Consider the following 19,600-nt stretch of genomic DNA (forward strand, 5'->3'; position numbering starts at 1 on the left):
CCACTAATTGTAAACTACAGCTACCTTTCGTTACATACACGATAATTACGGGGAAAATCTAATCGAGAAGATATATGACAGTAGCACACTGTGAGAGGCTTGGGTATTCTACTCGTATTTGATTTAAGAAAGTGCAAAGTGTACTTCCGTATCCAAAACTAGATTGTATTCATTAGCTCCGTACCTAAACTATGAAGAAGGCCTAGTACCTAATGTTTGTACCTATGTACAAACATTTTGTACAAACTAATAAGTAGTACTAATAGCAAGTGTACGTATACTAACTGTCTAGTCCTGCGATAGAGGTCCTGGTATTCCTCGTATTGCGTCCACCATTGACGACTAAACAGGTCCCCTGCAACATAACACAAAGCTACCAATATTGTGTCAATTAATAGTCAAACTTAAAAATACAATTAAAATAATAATTTGGCATTTTGAAAAGTTGTTTGTTTATAGTGGAAGGAGAGATTTCAAATATCGGGCTCGAAGGACCATTTTTTTGTTTAAGAATAAAATGTTATATAAAGAAAATAGAGTTAATGATTAAGATATAGAAGAGTAGGCTACTGTAAAACGAAAAAAAATGTGATGAGAAATAATTTAATAGAACCAAATGAATAATGTTGAAATAATTATATCTATCGTATAATGGGACCTCTTCATATTCAGTTCCGATTTCCCATTCCAAGATGAATCTTTCATTGGTTTAACTTTAGAACGAAATTTGCATAACCATTGTAGGAAATACACTTCATTCGTGTTCTATAGGATGACACTTCTATGGATTGTGAATGTAAATAACACCGTTCCTATATTCCACCGTCACTCTGAATGGAAATACAAATTTGTCTTCTATTTGTTCCTTCTATTAGTCAGCAATGATACACTTATACCTTCTATAGAATGGGGAAGCTGGTATCAAGTTGATTCAGTTGATGTGTCAATGTTCATGTTTAACAGTAACAACGATAGAGTTGAAAGGTCAGAAGGTGAGGTAAAATGAGGTGTCAACCCAGAGTGTGTGATACTAGGGAGGCAACAAACCAAGAAGGTTGTGTTTCAGTTGAAGTGTCATTATTGATGTTCAACGGTACCACAGAGAGAATTGAAGGTTCAGCATATCAGGTTGAAGGGGGTGTCACCTCTGGTGTATGTGATACTAAGGGAGGCAACAAACCAAGAAGGTTGTGTTTCAGTTGAAGTGTCATTATTGATGTTCAACGGTACCACAGAGAGAATTGAAGATTCAGCATATCAGGTTGAAGGGGGTGTCACCTCTGGTGTATGTGATACTAAGGGAGGCAACAAACCAAGAAGGTTGTGTTTCAGTTGAAGTGTCATTATTGATGTTCAACGGTACCACAGAGAGAATTGAAGGTTCAGCATATAAGGTTGAAGAGGGTGTCACCTCTGGAGTATGTGATACTAAGGGAGGCAGCAAACCAAGAAGGTTGTGTTTCAGTTGAAGTGTCAGTGTTGATGTTCAACGGTACCACAGAGAGAGTTGAAGGTTCAGCAGGTAAGGTCGAAGGGGGTGTCTCCTCTGGTGTATGTGATACTAGGGGAGGCAGCAAACCAAGAAGGTTGTGTTTCAGTTGAAGTGTCAGTGTTGATGTTCAACGGTACCACAGAGAGAGTTGAAGGTTCAGCAGGTAAGGTCGAAGGGGGTGTCTCCTCTGGTGTATGTGATACTAGGGGAGGCAGAAAACCAAGAAGGTTGTGTTTCAGTTGAAGTGTCAGTGTTGATGTTCAACGGTACCACAGAGAGAGTTGAAGGTTCAGCAGGTAAGGTCGATGGGGGTGTCTCCTCTGGTGTATGTGATACTAGGGGAGGCAGCAAACCAAGAAGGTTGTGTTTCAGTTGAAGTGTCAGTGTTGATGTTCAACGGTACCACAGAGAGAGTTGAAGGTTCAGCAGGTAAGGTCGATGGGGGTGTCCCCTCTGGTGTATGTGATACTAGGGGAGGCAGAAAACCAAGAAGGTTGTGTTTCAGTTGAAGTGTCAGTGTTGATGTTCAACGGTACCACAGAGAGAGTTGAAGGTTCAGCAGGTAAGGTCGATGGGGGTGTCTCCTCTGGTGTATGTGATACTAGGGGAGGCAGAAAACCAAGAAGGTTGTGTTTCAGTTGAAGTGTCAGTGTTGATGTTCAACGGTACCACAGAGAGAGTTGAAGGTTCAGCAGGTAAGGTCGATGGGGGTGTCTCCTCTGGTGTATGTGATACTAGGGGAGGCAGCAAACCAAGAAGGTTGTGTTTCAGTTGAAGTGTCAGTGTTGATGTTCAACGGTACCACAGAGAGAGTTGAAGGTTCAGCAGGTAAGGTCGATGGGGGTGTCCCCTCTGGTGTATGTGATACTAGGGGAGGCAGAAAACCAAGAAGGTTGTGTTTCAGTTGAAGTGTCAGTGTTGATGTTCAACGGTACCACAGAGAGAGTTGAAGGTTCAGCAGGTAAGGTCGATGGGGGTGTCCCCTCTGGTGTATGTGATACTAGGGAGGCAGCAAAGCAAGAAGGTTGTGTTTCAGTTGAAGTGTCAGTGTTGATGTTCAACGGTACCGCAGAGAGAGAGTTGAAGGTTCAGAAGGTGAGGTCGGGGCTCTATGCTCGTGTTTGCGAATGTGTCGCCCCCCGGAGTGCATGATAATGTGTTGTAGCAGCACAATGTAGGATGTTCCTGATCATTAACCTCCTGGAGTGGCAGAGCTGGGGGTAATGGAAATGATCTTGGGACTTGTACCCCAGGGATCACTGAATCAATGTTTAGAAAGCTGACGTAAATTGACACGTTAATTTCAAAAGAATTAAATTTGTTACTTTGTGTTATTGTGTTATTGGTTTAGGTTTGGATACAACATCAAGTAAATTTGTTTACAGGCCTAGCTTTGTGGTTCATCGTGATTGCAGGTGGTTGGCTGTAGCTTGTGGTCCCTCCTCTCCTCGTGGTTTAAATGGAAGACTCGTCATGCCTCTTTCTGAACAATCTTATTTTGTTCCTCTTCGTGTCTTCTTATCTTCTGTTCTGATGGTAAGTTTTTTTTCTGTGTGCCCATTAGTCGAGACAATCCCAAATACAGTTGGTGCTTGTGTTGGCGTGTGTGAGGGTTTTCTCAGTTGCAATAAAACCTTGTTAAGACCTCTGGGATTAGAGGACTTATAAAGTGTTGAGTGGCCAAACTCGTAGCTTCTAATCTACATAACCTCAAATATACAAACAATACAACTGTGGTCGTAATAATATGAAATCAGTTTACATCATTATTTGAAAAATATGTAAAAAAAAATTTATTATATTCCCGAGTCTATAGAGAAGATAAAGGAAGCATTTCCAAATAACCGCAAGGACGTTTCTTCCCAGTGGTTGTTTAATAAAATATTACTTTTCCTATAGGTTGAGACATAGATAAAACATATTCCCTCAGTTTCTTAGTCTATGGCTGAGACGATTAACTTTGTAACAGCATAGTAGTAATTGACAGCAACAAAGGAATTTTCATCTCCTTCTATTGTTGGATGGAGAATGTAGTAAGATGATCAGTCTAGATTTACTACAATCAGTTGTTTCTTTGAAGATCATTTATGAAAACCACCTTATGAAGACACTCCCAATGAATAACTACTTTAGCCCAGAAATAGATATACTGAAAACTGTTTTCCGCTGCAAAGGCTACAATAATAGTGACGTAAGTCAAAGATGAACGACGCGCAATGCGTTACGCATGTCGTGTGTTGGTAGGCGGAGCCGGAGCACAGCAACTGCGCAGTGAGTCGCCGACACTCCCCGCGCGGTCAATGAATGAAAGCACCACTACTTTCCCTGGGCGCGGTCCTGCGTCGTAATCGGTGACTCTGCGATTGTCATGGAGCAGCTGCTGTGACTTATTGTATCCTCGTGAAGTAAAATGCCAAAGGCGTCCGAAGGGCATTTTATCCCAAATATATCATGAAGGATATACCAGTTTTATTAAAAAGCTCCTAGACCACCAGTGTTGTGGAAAAAATACTATATATTCTACTGAAATACATAAAAGGATTTACTTTCGAAACTGTAAATAAAAAGTTCGTCACCTTTATGGAACGTTTAGGGTGTAAACTTAAAGTAAAAACCACATTTGGAAGTGAAATAAAACCCGGCCGGCTACATGTTTACGGTTTTCTAGAGATTATGTTTGCAACTGGCGTAATATCCAGTAGTAAAGTTCGCGAGGAGTTGTCGGCGGGGGCGACCCTGAGGTGAAAGTGGTAATGGTGATCGTGGGAACTGCTACGTCCCGGGGCTCTGCCCCCGTGGTGACGTTACTGTGGCGAGTGCGGTCACTCTCCTAACATCAATACTACTTTCTTTGTGTCACTTTCGCAACTATAACCTAATCCTCTAATACCGTCAAATCTAGGGATGCTGATTTGATCCGATGCGATGTCAATGTGTAAAGCTCGGACAACGAACGAAACTAAGGGGCTTTCGATAAAACTGGCATTTACTGGGTTATATTGGTCCAGACCGTCTCATGAGGTGTCGATTTATCTACTCGTCTAACTGCGACATACAATTTTGAGTGATATACAACAGCATAATCACCTGCAGGAAGTCGCAAGTTTAGTGCGTAGGCTATACTGGCAAGCCGAGTGATAATAGTGATAAGTGATTGCCTTTAAGTCAAAGGTTACTTAGGAGATCCTAAGTGGGATCGAATCAGTCCCAGGTGTCATAATGACGTTGGACTATTAGGTATTAGATTATGCTATTTTACAAAATAAAAAATAGGGTAACAGTGCCTGTCATGCAGTTGTTAACCATTTGGAACGTCATGAGCAATGATGTAACACCATAAGAGTCAAAATAGCAGTTCCGGGTTTATAACATTGAATTTCAATCTAAAAAAATTTCAACCCTTAGACCGTAACAAAAAGATATATGAATTTATATTCCTTTTAAAAAGTATTAAAACTATACTAATGTTGTTAAACCCCCAAACATAATAAACTTTACATGACAGAATGTTTGAAAAATATCCCTACGAACTCTAAACCCTGAAAATACAATGTGATTTTACCTGAATTTAAATGTAACCATTGGATTAAGGTGTCAATTGTTAACACAATTTGGTTTAAGATTAACGAAATGTTGACAATTCCTAATTAATTTGATTACTAAGGACAAGGGAAAGGCTATTTTCATTAAATATAGTACACGTATCCATAAAAATTGACTAAAAATAATTTATTGATTACATTAAAATAATCTACATCTATCTATATATTAATAGGCAAGCATGTTTCTTTAAAACCTTTTTTCTCAGCTCGTGTGCATCGTGGGGTAAATCTACGCATACCGTTAGGAAGCTATTTTCCTGTAGGTGTGCAGAATCCCTTTATAAATTTAAATAGGCTCAAAGATAAGCACAAAAAATGAGTTTAAAAATTTGAAAAAATTTACATGGATCTTATGCGTTGCCATGCTGGTGACGAAATAACAACGAAATATAAACAGAAAATAAAAACAAATGGAAGAAACTCCAATCACATGTTTTATTTACAGTGTGGGGTGAAAATAGAGAAGTGAGTAAGTTTAAATTACATATTTTTGGTCGAGTTTCGACCACTGGACGACCTCTCGTATAAATTAAATCGTAATTAACAGTTTTAAATATCCAACTATTTCATCATGCAAATATTAAAGTTCGTGATTGTATTTCAATCATAAATCTACAGGAAAGCTATAAATAAATGTATGAATCTCATTACTTACGTAACACAATGCAATCCATTGAAGGGTAAACACTAATCGAGTTTGATAATGATACCACTTTTACGGAAAGGCATAACCTCCCGCCATAATTAGTAAATAAACAGCTGCTAGCAGAATCATTAACCAAGTGTAAACAGTAATCAAGCCTGACAATTTTATCAAAGGATCACGGAAACAGTTTCTTGCCGTGTTCAGTAATAAACAGCTGATAATGTAATCACCAACCGAGTTTGATAACTTCACGTGATTACGGAAAACGATTATCACCTGCCAAAAGCAAAAACAGCTGAGAGTACCGAGTAGGGTACTAACCGAGTTGAAAACTTTACCATAAAGCGCGTGATCACATCGTCAATCTCCTTCCAAAGTAACAAACGGCTGATGGTGGAATCACTAACCGAGTTTGATAACTTTAACGCGTTATCGCGTTGTTAATCTCCCGCTAAAATCAGTAATAAACAGCTGATATTGAACAGCTGACCGGTAGAGACGCGCGGCACAGACTGGGGGCCGCCACTTTCTTCGGCAGCCTCCAGCTACGTGATGTAAGGATTTTCGACAACCCGCCGCTCCCAGTAGATACGAGGGATTAAAGTTGTTGACTAAACTCCGGCTAATGTTTCCGGGATGAATATCCGGTGAAATTATATTCGTGGAGTTAGATCTCCAAACTTTGGACCGTTCTATTAAACTTCAAAACTTGTTTATACTAAAACGTAGACCTACTGCGACAGGTAGGCTCCTATCCAATAAGTTATAGCATCTCCGCATAGTTTGTGATTGGTCCGCAGTTAATCTCCGCAATTAATTGGTGATTGGTAGGATCTGAACCAACAACCCAAGGACTCAATGGTAGAAGTACATGAACAGGGATGCAACTAGGTGTTATCTAACTCAAATATGAGGAAAGTGGGGATAAAGAATCATTGACTTATTAATAATGGGGTAGATATCCCATCTATGGACCAGCTGTAGCATTTATTTCATTCGGACAAATCTTAGTTTAATTAGATGCTTACAAACTACCTACTATTGTCAAAATTATATATTACCTCTTAGTTTTTGATAGCACAGGGTGTTTTTTTACTCAACCCAAATTACAAGTACCAAGAGACGCTTTTAAAGGAAAAAAAGGTTCATATGTCGGTAGCCCTGTATCCTTTACTTCATTGCTGATCAGCTGATATGCATTGTTGTATTGTTTCCCATTCGGTTTAGTGTTAAATGTAATCTTTTGAAAATACGACTCAAATGGGTATTCAAAATAAATTTCACGTCACTTCCGCAAGTTCAAACCTTATGCATTGTAGGCCTACGTTTTTTGTTTTCTACAGATCCCGTTTCGTTAAATTTTCAACAAGTTTATAGAACAGTTAGTTACACCTGGAAACATAATTTTTAAACCTTTCCAGGCATAAAACCAATAACGATTTAATTTTAATGTTTTCCACAATACATACACTACTTTGAGCTTTTGAAAACACCATGTTGAATCTTGTTTACAATCTATAAGTATAAAAGAGGATGTTTGTATATATATATATTTGTTTGGCAGTGATAAACTCAGACACCGCTGAACCGATTGCCACGAAACTTGGTACATACGTGTAGAATTTCATGGAATAGGTTTATAGACCATCAATTTCGTGATCCGTCCAATCGGCTCCGCCCCAGTGGCTCTGGAGTTTCCCATGTTAACCTTATGAGAAATGGAATTAATGAATCACACAGTTGTTTCAATTAAACAAGTTGGTTCTGTTCTATGATGTTCAATAGCATTAAAGTTACAAGGATTACCAACAGGGTGCAGCACTATTATTTCTTTTACATTTATGACAACAGCTAATTTGCAACCAAAAGGTGAGTGAGCATAGCGAACGAAATTCAACCTGGAGGCGAGTTAGCGTAGTGAACGAGCTAACCTGAAGGCAAGTGAGCGTAGCGAACGAGCTAACCTGAAGGCAAGTGAGCGCAGCGAACGAGCTCCAACCTAAAGGTGAGTGAGCGTAGCGAACGAGGTCCAACCTAAAGGTGAGTGAGCGTAGCGAACGATCTTCAACCAGGACGTGATTGAGCCATGCGAACGAGATCATTTTGAAAATTAAGAAGTTAAACGGGGCAAAGCCCGCGGGTTACAGCTAGTAATTACTAAAACCTTGTAGACAACAATGCAGTGACTGATCGGTAATAATTTCATGTACTCGTATAGCAAATTATGAGCTATTATAGCTTTGTCCTTAAACAGTGGCTCTTAGTTCTTGCAATTTGGGTTGTCTTAAACAAAATACCCTGTAACATAAATTTGCACAGACGTTTGCAGTAAGTTTTCGTATAAGTTTGGCTTTGCTAAATAGTCAGTTTATAAAACGGGACAAAGTACACACCCAAGTATTTAAAAGTCCAATGGCCAAAGATAGACAATAATACTAATAATAGAGTATGTTCAGTTTTTACCTATAAAAAAAACTATTGAGTTTTCTCAAGATCGAACTGGCTACGTTACGTTCTAACCTAGGAGGATTATCTAACTACTGCAGTAGGCGAGCACTGTAACTCTAATCTACCTAGCTCAACATTTCTTTGAGCAAATTATGTATTAAATCGACGTAAAACCCCCATTTTACCCACTTACAATGACACTTCACTCCAATTACTCAATCTATTACCCAACCCGACCTGTCCCGGTGACATTGACTACGGATCACCCAAATCCCCATTGGACAACCAGGAAACATGTAAAGGTTATTAGAGTAATAAGACGGAACGGAGAAGTACAGCAGGGCTGTCGTCTTACCTCCGCCTAATCCGGTGACACAAGGGTTACGGATGATCCAGAAGCAGCCAATGAGGGGCCGGGATGTGCCCCACATTCCTGCATATAGAACAGCTTCATCATAACACTCTGTGATGCTCTTATTGCCGGCTGACGAGACACAGTTGTTCTCTTTAGTTTTCGATTAGTGTATCGAATTTATTTTCTGTTTTGGTGTTTTTTTTTTTGTGTGGGAATGCGGTTTACACTTTGGCCTTGTTACCGTGCAAATATCTTTGATAGAATAGTTAGCTAACTTTTCGCAAAAGGCTTCTAGGACATGAATTTACCTAGATTAGGATCGAAAGCATATTAATTACTTAATACTTTTAATTCTTTTCAATGAAATGGTGACCATACAAAGTAGGTATTTTAAGCCAAGTATTAAGATTAAGACAAGTTTTTATTATCTTAGCAATTAAAACAAGTTTTTTAGGTGGTGGTAGCTGTTGTAGCAATAACAAGAGTTATTATTTGGTAAATTGCTGGATAAGCAATAGCAGAGTTATTGTTACATATATTGCTAGCAAAGCAATAGCAAAGTCATTGTTGGGTCTATTGCAAGCGAAGAAATACCAGTCATTGTTAGATATGCAATGCAATAACAGAGTTATTGTTAGTTAGATCTATGGCTAGGAAAGCAGTGACATTAATTAAGATCTATTGCTAGCAATAACATCGTTCTTGTCAGCAGTAAAGCATGGTTTGTCACAATCATGATCAGCTTCTTTATCCATTTTACATGTTTTGGATAGTATGTATAAAATATGACTTCCAGAACTTTGACAATAGATGAACATGTATACTATACATTTCTATAATATCGTACATATTACTAATATGGATGATCTGAAAGTAGGTCAAAATACGTCTAATAGCACTCAAAACATATACTGTATTTACACTTGTACTGTTGACTCACAATACATGAAAAACATACAAAAATGGGGAGTGGTGATCAATTTCGATTGGACACTCCAATCGTCATCAGATCCAATAGAGGAATACGAATGAAGTAACAACAGTGATTGAATTTTTCTAATCATCGTCATTGTCGGTTCCAATCGAAGACAAACTCCGAAAACTCATTATGACAACACAGGCACAAAAATGTACACTATCATTTCAAGTACATACGGATACCACAATATTAAAGGTGGCACATCTATATAAATAAAATTAGAGTTTTGTCTGTACATTGCTTAGAATAATGAACTTTTTGGTTATTTTTACATTTCATAGGTCAGAGAAACCGAATCAAACCTTATCTCAATTTCTGTCTGTCTGTCTGTCTGTCTGTCTGTCTGTCTGTCTGTCTGTCTGTCTATCTGTCATTCTCTTGGTAACGCTAAAATACGCACTTTATTACAACTACTCCTCAATAACTATAGCACTGTCCCGCCTGAAACTTATTTTCCAAATACTAAACATATATGAGATGGTTTTAGACGTATTTCATCGAATATGAGACAGTTAGATATTTAACAGTAAACCCTTGAAAATCAAGTTTTTGTCGATTTTTGACGTGGAATTTCTGGAAGCCCATGTTAACCTTATGAGAAATGAAATTATTGAATCTTAACAGCTGTTTCAATTAAACAAGTTGGTTCTGTTCTGTGATGTTCAATAGCATTAAAGTTACAAGGATTACCAACAGGGTGCAGCACTAGCACTATTATTTCTTTTACATTTATGACAACAGCTAATTTGCAACCTGGAGGCGAGTGAGCGTAGCGAACGAGCTAACCTGAAGGCAAGTGAGCGTAGCGAACGAGCTAACCTGAAGGAAAGTGAGCGCAGCGAACGAGCTCCAACATACAGGTGAGTGAGCGTAGCGAACGAACTTCAACCAGGACGTGATTGAGCCATGCAAACGAGATCAGATAGTAAAAATAAAAGTAAGCCTACCGTTATAGGATCGACCGGCAGACACAGAGGTAATTTAACCTTTTATTGATTGTCATACCGATCCGGAACAACAAAAAACAACATAAAATGAAGCTATGTATAATAGTTTGGCCAGCATATCTTAAAATATGCAAACCAACTGCTGTTCGTTATATAAGAAGGTTTCAACTGAATATTATAAGATCCCCGTGCGTAGAACGGGTACACAGCTAGTTTTATACTATACTCGCTCGAGTTCAAATACCCTAGCGCAACATCATTAAAAGCCCATTCATCCTCGTAGACTGAAGTTGATTGACCTCTCTTTTCATCGGTTAATCTCATTCCATCATCAATACCTTTGGCTAACACCTCCAGCGCTCCAGCTGTGTAAATACCAATGGCAACAACGCAAGCGCAATACACGCCTCCGTCCTACATCTTTACTGTCTGCGGATAACGGGAATGAACTCGACACCACATCTCCATCACAAAACAATAAACCTCCCAGTTAGAGTGTTGTTAAGATAAGATTTCTCTGTCATTCATTGATCTGTGGGTTGATGGACGTTCAGTTCCAAGGTCAAAATTGTCCTTTGCTGTTCAGCCGAGGACAGTCAGTCCCAGCAGTAATGAAGAGTCGGGGTGAATATTCACGAAGCAGGCCTAATTTATATAGATTAGTTAAATATTTTTTTCAAACAATGCATTTTACTTGGGATTTGACCGGTTTTCCGATTCTGGACAGTCAGTATCAGCACTAATGAGGGATCGGAGTGGGACTGACTGTCCCACTTAGAAATCAGGTAAACCTACAAGATGTATTGTACTTTGGCTAGTTTATGATAGGCCAGGATAGGTAATGGCTGAACCACAAGCAACACAAAACGCATACTAAAGTGTTGCAATCTTTAATCAACGTTCGTGTTGAAAGTAAAAATTATCTATACAGAGTGCCCCGTAAGTAAAACCAACAATAGGTTTAATGAGTCAAATTAAAACGAAAATCAAGAATAACCTTTTATCCTAAAACATCCCATTAGCGAGATATTTACCACTATGTTTTTTATGTTTTACATTTATATCACAAAACTTGTAGTTGTCTACATTTAATATAGTTTACGACCGACCCTTCGTTAGTACTAGATGTTACATTCTATGCAGTTTTCAATGACACAATGCTCTTGCACTAACCAATACCCAGTTTGGATTCCACAACATTGCACTGATTTGTAAAGATCACGGCCACCTGTCAACCGACAAACTCGTATTATTGGCCAATTTAGTGTCTTTCAAAAAGGTCAGTCAATCCACTCGACCGAGGGTGAATGGAGGTAACTGGCGACATTACTTTCGTGGAGGAATTCTGGGATTGCAACCTCACATTACACTCAGCATTGTCAACTGATAGAGTTATAAATCAAATAACCATTCCATTGACTATTGGATACTGAAGAAGACATCCCATCTATAAGGACCAGCTGTTGCCAACTTTTTACTAAAAATGAATGTAGTTGTGTGAGCCAGTCACAGAATGCGCTAGTGTCTAAAATTCTATTTTCGACGTTATCTATTGTTACTGATATAGTTGATGAGTCATAACAGTTGCTATAGCTCACAATAAGTCGGTCCATCAGTTTTACTTGGTAAAAACCATCGTGTACTAAACAGAAATTAGTCATTTAGATCAGCGCAATCTGTAGGTGGCTCAAATCAATTAAGACAAATTTGATTAAAAACCTGGCTACAACTTTAACATGGAGATGGAATGTCTACTATTGGATACTGAAGTAGACATCCCATCTATATGGACCAGCTGTCACAAATTTTTTATCGAACACGAACATAGTTGTGTGAGCCAGTCACGGATTGCGCTGGTGTCTAAAATTCTATTTTGTACCTTTTATTATGTTGCGGATGTACCTAGTTAATTGGTCATAATAGTTGCTGCAGCTTAAAATAAGTAGTTCTACAGGGTTGACTTAGTACAAAAGATCTTGTGTTGAGCAGAAATTAATGATTTAGATCAGAACAATCTGTCAATGGCTCATATCAACTACGACGATTTGGATTTAAAAACTGGTGACAACTTAACATGGGGATGGAATTTCCACTGTCTAGTACCTACGTCAGAAAAATCTATTTGAATACATATATTTATGTCGAATCTTCATCTTTGTGTCTGCTTCGACGGTTGACGCCTACAGTCTAGAAAGTATCTACGTTTTTATTCAAATTAGGAACATACAGTTTTCTACAGCTACAGTACTGCAACGAGAACTGTTATAACATAGAAACATTGCCGTTTCGATATTTTCCTTTAGGGCTTGTATTTGTATCATCTGAATTTTGATAATATCCTATTCTCTAAACGAGCAATGTCTGTTTGTCTGTCTGTAATATAAATCGAATTTCAGTGGATGGATTTTAACTAAATTTTGGAAATAGGGACTTATACTAATAGGACTAAAAACATGTTTTGTGACAGCCACTACCTCAGGAAAATTCGTATTTCGCTAGACAACTTTCTTGAGAGTTTAGTTATTGCATTTGAGTGCTAAAACTCGTGTAGAGCAAGTAATTTATATTTTAATTCCACCCGATCACATTTCGTCCGTTCAGTAATATGGATTATTTTCTTTAGTGCGTGTACGAATGTATTGTAAATTTATTATTCGTGATCACCTTCAATTGAAGCGACAAAACATATAGTAGTGAGCCTGAAAATAAACATTTGATATACGGCATTTATGTGGTATTTGAAACTAGATTTCAGCGAGTTGTGGATTGCATAGACGTAAAAACACCAATTACAGTAATAGGTTGAAGAGGACAAGGCTGGAAAAAAATCCTGAAACATCCACAGAAGGGTTTTCAGCCTACTGCAACTTGACGACAACGTCAACAATTAATTGTTACATTAGCGATAAAAACACTTCTGCACACATCACGCCCGATTCGCTTTATCACCGGGTTATGCACGCCTGTTGGCAAAAACCAGACGAGAGAGAAAGTGGTTCTGGTTTTGACCTTCCCAGCTCCGAGACGACTTATCTTTAATTACGAGAAACTAAATCGATTCCCGCGTCAGAGCCGATATCACCGTCAGTAAATCATTTCCCATTGTCTGTCGGCAGATTAATAGAAATTACCATCTAATAACAGCTGGAATGACGGACGATAGGGTCATAACTCACAGCTGATCGCCTGTCCAAGACTTCCAAGGAGCTCCGAGGATATCCAAAGACCTCCGGAGATATCCAAAGACCTCTGGAGTAATTAACTGTTGAAGATGGGATCGAAAAGTAAACAATGTTTTTGTACAGTCACCGTCGTTATTGATTGTCATATAATGAGTTGAATGTTTTAAACTGTTTCTGACTAAAGGGAATTGAATGGAACTATTTGATTGTTTGGAGACGCTAAGATTTATTATTTGTAGGTTTTGATAGGTTCAGCCACCGTCGGGACCACTTCGTGATCATTTTCTCGTTTCGTATTATGTTCGCGTTTAGTTTCTTATTTGTAACTTTTCCTTAAACTTTTTTATGTTTTGCAAGCTTTGGCCATGTTGCGCTTGCAGCGGAAATAGTCATCAGTATTTTGTTGATGAAGATTATTTAGATGTAGAAACATATAGACTATTAAAATATTTATGGTTTACGTGGTTAGATTAAATGGCAATTTTTTCCTCGTTTGGCTATATTTTTCAACGATCTCAATCAATAGACAATCAATAGTTAGTGTAATTTTGTACAATCCATGTTTACAACTCGTCAGGGTTTCAAAAAAGGCGAAACAGTGTCTATTTGGTTGTCCATGCCCAAATAAATGCATTAATCAATAATACGGTATAGTAGTTTTAGGCTTTATAAACATAACATATAAATATTACACAAATAGTAATATATTGGGCGCAAATACACTATTATAGTAAACATCTTTGAGTCCAACCGAAATTTATGATTTTTGTTCTTGACATTTAGCATTACTTAGTTGTTTGATAGTGCATTTAAATAGGTCACTGGATAATGTACTATTCTTAATTTATTCTAAAGCTATCCAGGTCGTGTCCAACACCCAATAACATGGAAACATTACATAAATAACATCTAAAAAATAAATATATCGTTGATTTAAGCCTACACTTACCCACTGTAGAAGTACGACTGTCCCATGTCAGCAGCACGTTTTTCATCTGTGAAAACATTCCTCAATAAGTGACTTTATGTATAGGTATATTTAGTCGCAGGGGTTGTAAATGTACAGTCATAGATAAATCTAACAACTATTTTAGTAGTTTAGAGTTTAAAAAAAATCTGATAGGACACAGTTGAATGAGCTATTCACAGTATGGACACCTGTCAAAATAGAAATATCCCCATGATTTTTCGTTACTTTTATTATTGTTGGTGTGACACGAAAAATTCCATTGTTGCTTTATCCTCTCAGTTTGATTTGGTAGAAAAAGTGACGTATTTGATCAGAATCAGCAACTAACATTAGCACACTAACTTATTCTAAATTAAGTTACAGCTAGACATAAACAAATGACGTCACTGAATGACAGCTCCATTTACTTTTGGCCAGTGATGTAATTAGTTTATGTCTATGATCCATGCCATTACTCTTCCAATATTTATGATGTGATGTATACTTGTATTAACTATTGGTAAAATACTAAACAAATAACTGATAATTACCTATTTTCTATCGGTTCACACAAGAGAACATTCTGGAACGGTCTACGGTCAGTGACTACAATTAAAAATTAAGCCTAGCAACTTGTAAATTTCGTGTTTTACTCATTTCCTATGTTTTCTTCGTGCCTTATTCATTTACTTAGCCAAGCAGATAATTGTATGATAATGACGGATATGATAGGATCCGAAACCCGATCTTGTATAAAAACATGTCACATCTGAGACGAAATATCTGGTATAAACAACTACTTTTCATTATTTGAGGTTTGTAATAATGAAACCCACCTGATGCAGTAGTATAGCACAAGCAGACGCCAGAGTAGCTGTAGGCTCAAAGATCATCTGGTACTGTTGGGGTGTGAGTGCTCCGGAGCGACGGAGAGGATACCCGTACAACTCTACAGCACTACGCAGCGCCTCCACGTAGCGCTCCTCGTCTCTGCTCCACTCCTCGCACACCCGGTACCTCGGGTCCGCATCTATACAACAACAAGAGACAGTAGTATAGGGATACAACATCATCTGGTACTGTTGGGGTGTGAGTGCTCCGGAGCGACGGAGAGGATACCCGTACAACTCTACAGCACTACGCAGCGCCTCCACGTATCGCTCCTCGTCTCTGCTCCACTCCTCGCACACCCGGTACCTCGGGTCCACGTCTGTACAACAACAAGAGACAGTAATATAGGGATACAACATCATCTGGTACTGTTGGGGTGTGAGTGCTCCGGAGCGACGGAGATGATACCCGTACAACTCTACAGCACTACGCAGCGCCTCCACGTAGCGCTCCTCGTCTCTGCTCCACTCCTCGCACACCCGGTACCTCGGGTCCACGTCTGTACAACAACAAGAGACAGTAATATAGGGATACAACATCATCTGGTACTGTTGGGGTGTGAGTGCTCCGGAGCGACGGAGATGATACCCGTACAACTCTACAGCACTACGCAGCGCCTCCACGTAGCGCTCCTCGTCTCTGCTCCACTCCTCGCACACCCGGTACCTCGGGTCCGCGTCTGTACAACAACAAGAGACAGTAATATAGGGATACAACATCATCTGGTACTGTTGGGGTGTGAGTGCTCCGGAGCGACGGAGATGATACCCGTACAACTCTACAGCACTACGCAGCGCCTCCACGTAGCGCTCCTCGTCTCTGCTCCACTCCTCGCACACCCGGTACCTCGGGTCCGCGTCTGTACAACAACAAGAGACAGTAATATAGGGATACAACATCATCTGGTACTGTTGGGGTGTGAGTGCTCCGGAGCGACGGAGAGGATACCCGTACAACTCTACAGCACTACGCAGCGCCTCCACGAATCGCTCCTCGTCTCTGCTCCACTCCTCACACACCCGGTACCTCGGGTCCGCATCTGTACGACAACAAGAGACAGTAGTATAGGGATACAACATCATCTGGTACTGTTGGGGTGTGAGTGCTCCGGAGCGACGGAGAGGATACCCGTACAACTCTACAGCACTACGCAGCGCCTCCACGTAGCGCTCCTCGTCTCTGCTCCACTCCTCACACACCCGGTACCTCGGGTCCGCATCTGTACGACAACAAGGGACAGTATTATAGGGATACAACATCATCTGGTACTGTTGGGGTGTGAGTGCTCCGGAGCGACGGAGAGGATACCCGTACAACTCTACAGCACTACGCAGCGCCTCCACGTAGCGCTCCTCGTCTCTGCTCCACTCCTCACACACCCGGTACCTCGGGTCCGCATCTGTACGACAACAAGAGACAGTAATATAGGGATACAACATCATCTGGTACTGTTGGGGTGTGAGTGCTCCGGAGCGACGGAGAGGATACCCGTACAACTCTACAGCACTACGCAGCGCCTCCACGTAGCGCTCCTCGTCTCTGTTCCACTCCTCACACACCCGGTACCTCGGGTCCGCATCTGTACAACAACAAAAGACAGTAATATTGGGATACAACATCATCTGGTACTGTTGGGGTGTGAGTGCTCCGGAGCGACGGAGAGGATACCCGTACAACTCTACAGTACTACGCAGTGCTTAGTTGGCCAAAAATCGGTCCATTGGAAAACACAAATTTTTTTTGTTTTCTTTAGTTTAGGGCTATAATGATTGTTTACATTTTCCTTCTTCTCACATTTGCCAAAATAAATATTGTTTGGACAACTACAGATTCGTGTTCACCAGCCCCAAAAGTATAAAGTAAGCATTAAAAACAATTAGGCCTACCTATAAACTTTCCACTTCAACACATTTGTAAAACCCATTTGACTGGACTAATAGTCGTTCCTTTGACATTAATATTCTGAACACATTAAATAATATACTGTTATTCAGTTGTTGAGAAACACAGATCTTAAAACCACATCAAATAGTGTACTTATCCTGATTTTAAAATTCATTTATCGAAAGTGTTATGAAGTAAATAGACAAATTTTCAAGTCACAAAATAATGCAAATATTTTCATTTTAACAAAATAAATACCACCAGCTGTTCAATCAAATTCCAAAATATTCATTTGTTCAAATATAAACAAATCTTTTCTCTATAAGGATAATATGGGGACTTTAAAGGCCACTGGGGTAGAGCCATGGAATTTCTCGAAAACGCATCTTATTGCACACCTTGAGCTTAATAATTAAGCTTAATTATTGGAATCATCATTCCAATTCTTGAGTTCTTATGACTTGTGGTTTTTAAGATATAGACCTAGTGAACAACGAGTAAGGGAGAGGTTTTGCCTTGTATAAAGTATAGATTTAAAAAAATGTACTACAGTTATTGAATCATGAGTAAAAGAATATTTTGCCAAATTATACAATATAGTCTAAAATATTAAAGATGTACAGTATTGGAGCTGTGGAGATTAATGGTCGCCTTCAATTTCTACATGCTTGCATTACAACGGAACAGTGTGTATTCTGTGTCACAGAATATATTGAAGGCGCTTGTCAGGTAAACAATTGTGTGTCTAAATTTTTCGTACTTGTTATGTACTTCGTACGTAGTTTATCACCTAATCTATTTATGATAGTGTTTAGTGAGAAAAGGTTGTTAAGAAAAAGAATAGGAAGGAGTTAAAAAATAACTAAAACCAACTAACTCCATATACATACTAAACTCCGTGGTTTTAATAATAATAAAAAGTACTAAGAAACATTTCATGTAGGTATTTAAAGTTTTATTTTGAAAAATTTGTCAAGTAAAAAACTATAGTTGAAAACAAAATGTAATTAATTATTCATCACAACTAATTATTACAAATATGTAACTATGTACATGAAACAAGTTTTTCGTATGGTTTAACAAATTACAAATCTTTGAAACTGGCTTACATAGTGTACACGAAAGGGACAACTTCTGTAGTATTAAAGGCGCAATATTGGAAAACCAAGGAAAATAAGTTTACTAGGCAAATTATTATTGATTTGAAAACTCCTATAAATGTTTCTCAGCAACGTATAATAATGCTGAAAAACTTTTAAATGTAATACAAACTGTTAAACTCATGCTTAATATGTTATAACACCATATTACCATATAATAAACATGCTGCTTAACATAAATTGCAGATAAACATAGGAAAACGCAGCAAAAACATCTGCTAAGCATTGTCCAACGCCGTATAAACTACTACGGCAACACAAACGCAAGACTGTTGGGCGTGTTGCAGGTGTGCTTCCTGCAGGCGTCTAATCAGATTGTAGAACGACAGACAGTAGTTAAGTTTTTTTTTTTTATAAAAGACAATTAGACAAAACTGTATGAATTTTGTTGGTTTGTCTATTTTTTGTTGCAGCCGGTAGAAGCCAAATCTGCGCCGATAGTTATTAAGCTTTCAATAATCTATCGAATATCATTTATTGGACTAACTAATCAATGTGTACCATAGCTGGGAAACAACAACTTGAACACTTTCTTGCATTTATTGGGTAAATATTATATTTGAGTTTTGAAACCCATAAGTCTTTAAAACTGCATTTTTAACCCTCCAACTGGCAATGGGCGAACTCTGTAGTGGCAAGGCATTTTTGGTGATTTTGCAGTAATATTTTCGAAAACTCATACAAACTAAACCAACAGAGCAAACCTATTGAACCGTATACTTGAATAATTGTTCCTAATGAAATGAAGAATATTAAAATGGCAATAAAATAAATATTTAGAACAATGGCATTAGGTAGAAAAAAATTGTTATTAGATTTTGAAATGTTGAAAGTTAAACTTTGCTGTATGAACCAAAAAACCTTTATGTGAAGTTCTAAATATTACAATATGTTTGGAACTTATTTCCCTACATGGAAATGTAAAAATATTTCAATTACCATTTTGTTTTAGTAAGTTATGCTGATAACTTTTGGTGATAAACCTGAAAACCAAATGATGGCAATTTTCACGATTTTGCGCTAGGCATTTCAAACTAAAATCAAATAAGTTTTTTTCCAATAAAT

At 38.5% G+C, this 19,600-nt stretch overlaps 1 protein-coding gene across 1 annotated transcript in view; it reads right to left on the minus strand.

Moving 5' to 3' along the window:
• LOC128988328 (rho GTPase-activating protein 20-like) overlaps nucleotides 1–19,600 on the minus strand; it is a 247,851-nt gene that overhangs the window by 194,784 nt on the left and 33,467 nt on the right. The window contains exons 3-5 of the mRNA XM_054409512.1: nucleotides 15,437–15,630; nucleotides 14,601–14,646; nucleotides 286–355 (exon numbers count right to left, since the gene is read on the minus strand). Coding sequence (XP_054265487.1) covers nucleotides 286–355; nucleotides 14,601–14,646; nucleotides 15,437–15,630 — 310 coding nt within the window. The remainder of the gene's footprint in view (nucleotides 1–285; nucleotides 356–14,600; nucleotides 14,647–15,436; nucleotides 15,631–19,600) is intronic.

This window comes from Macrosteles quadrilineatus, unplaced genomic scaffold, assembly GCF_028750875.1.
Source record: "Macrosteles quadrilineatus isolate MER2022 unplaced genomic scaffold, UCM_ALF_1.0 Scaffold_3__2_contigs__length_128488019, whole genome shotgun sequence".
Classification (NCBI taxonomy): domain Eukaryota; kingdom Metazoa; phylum Arthropoda; class Insecta; order Hemiptera; family Cicadellidae; genus Macrosteles; species Macrosteles quadrilineatus.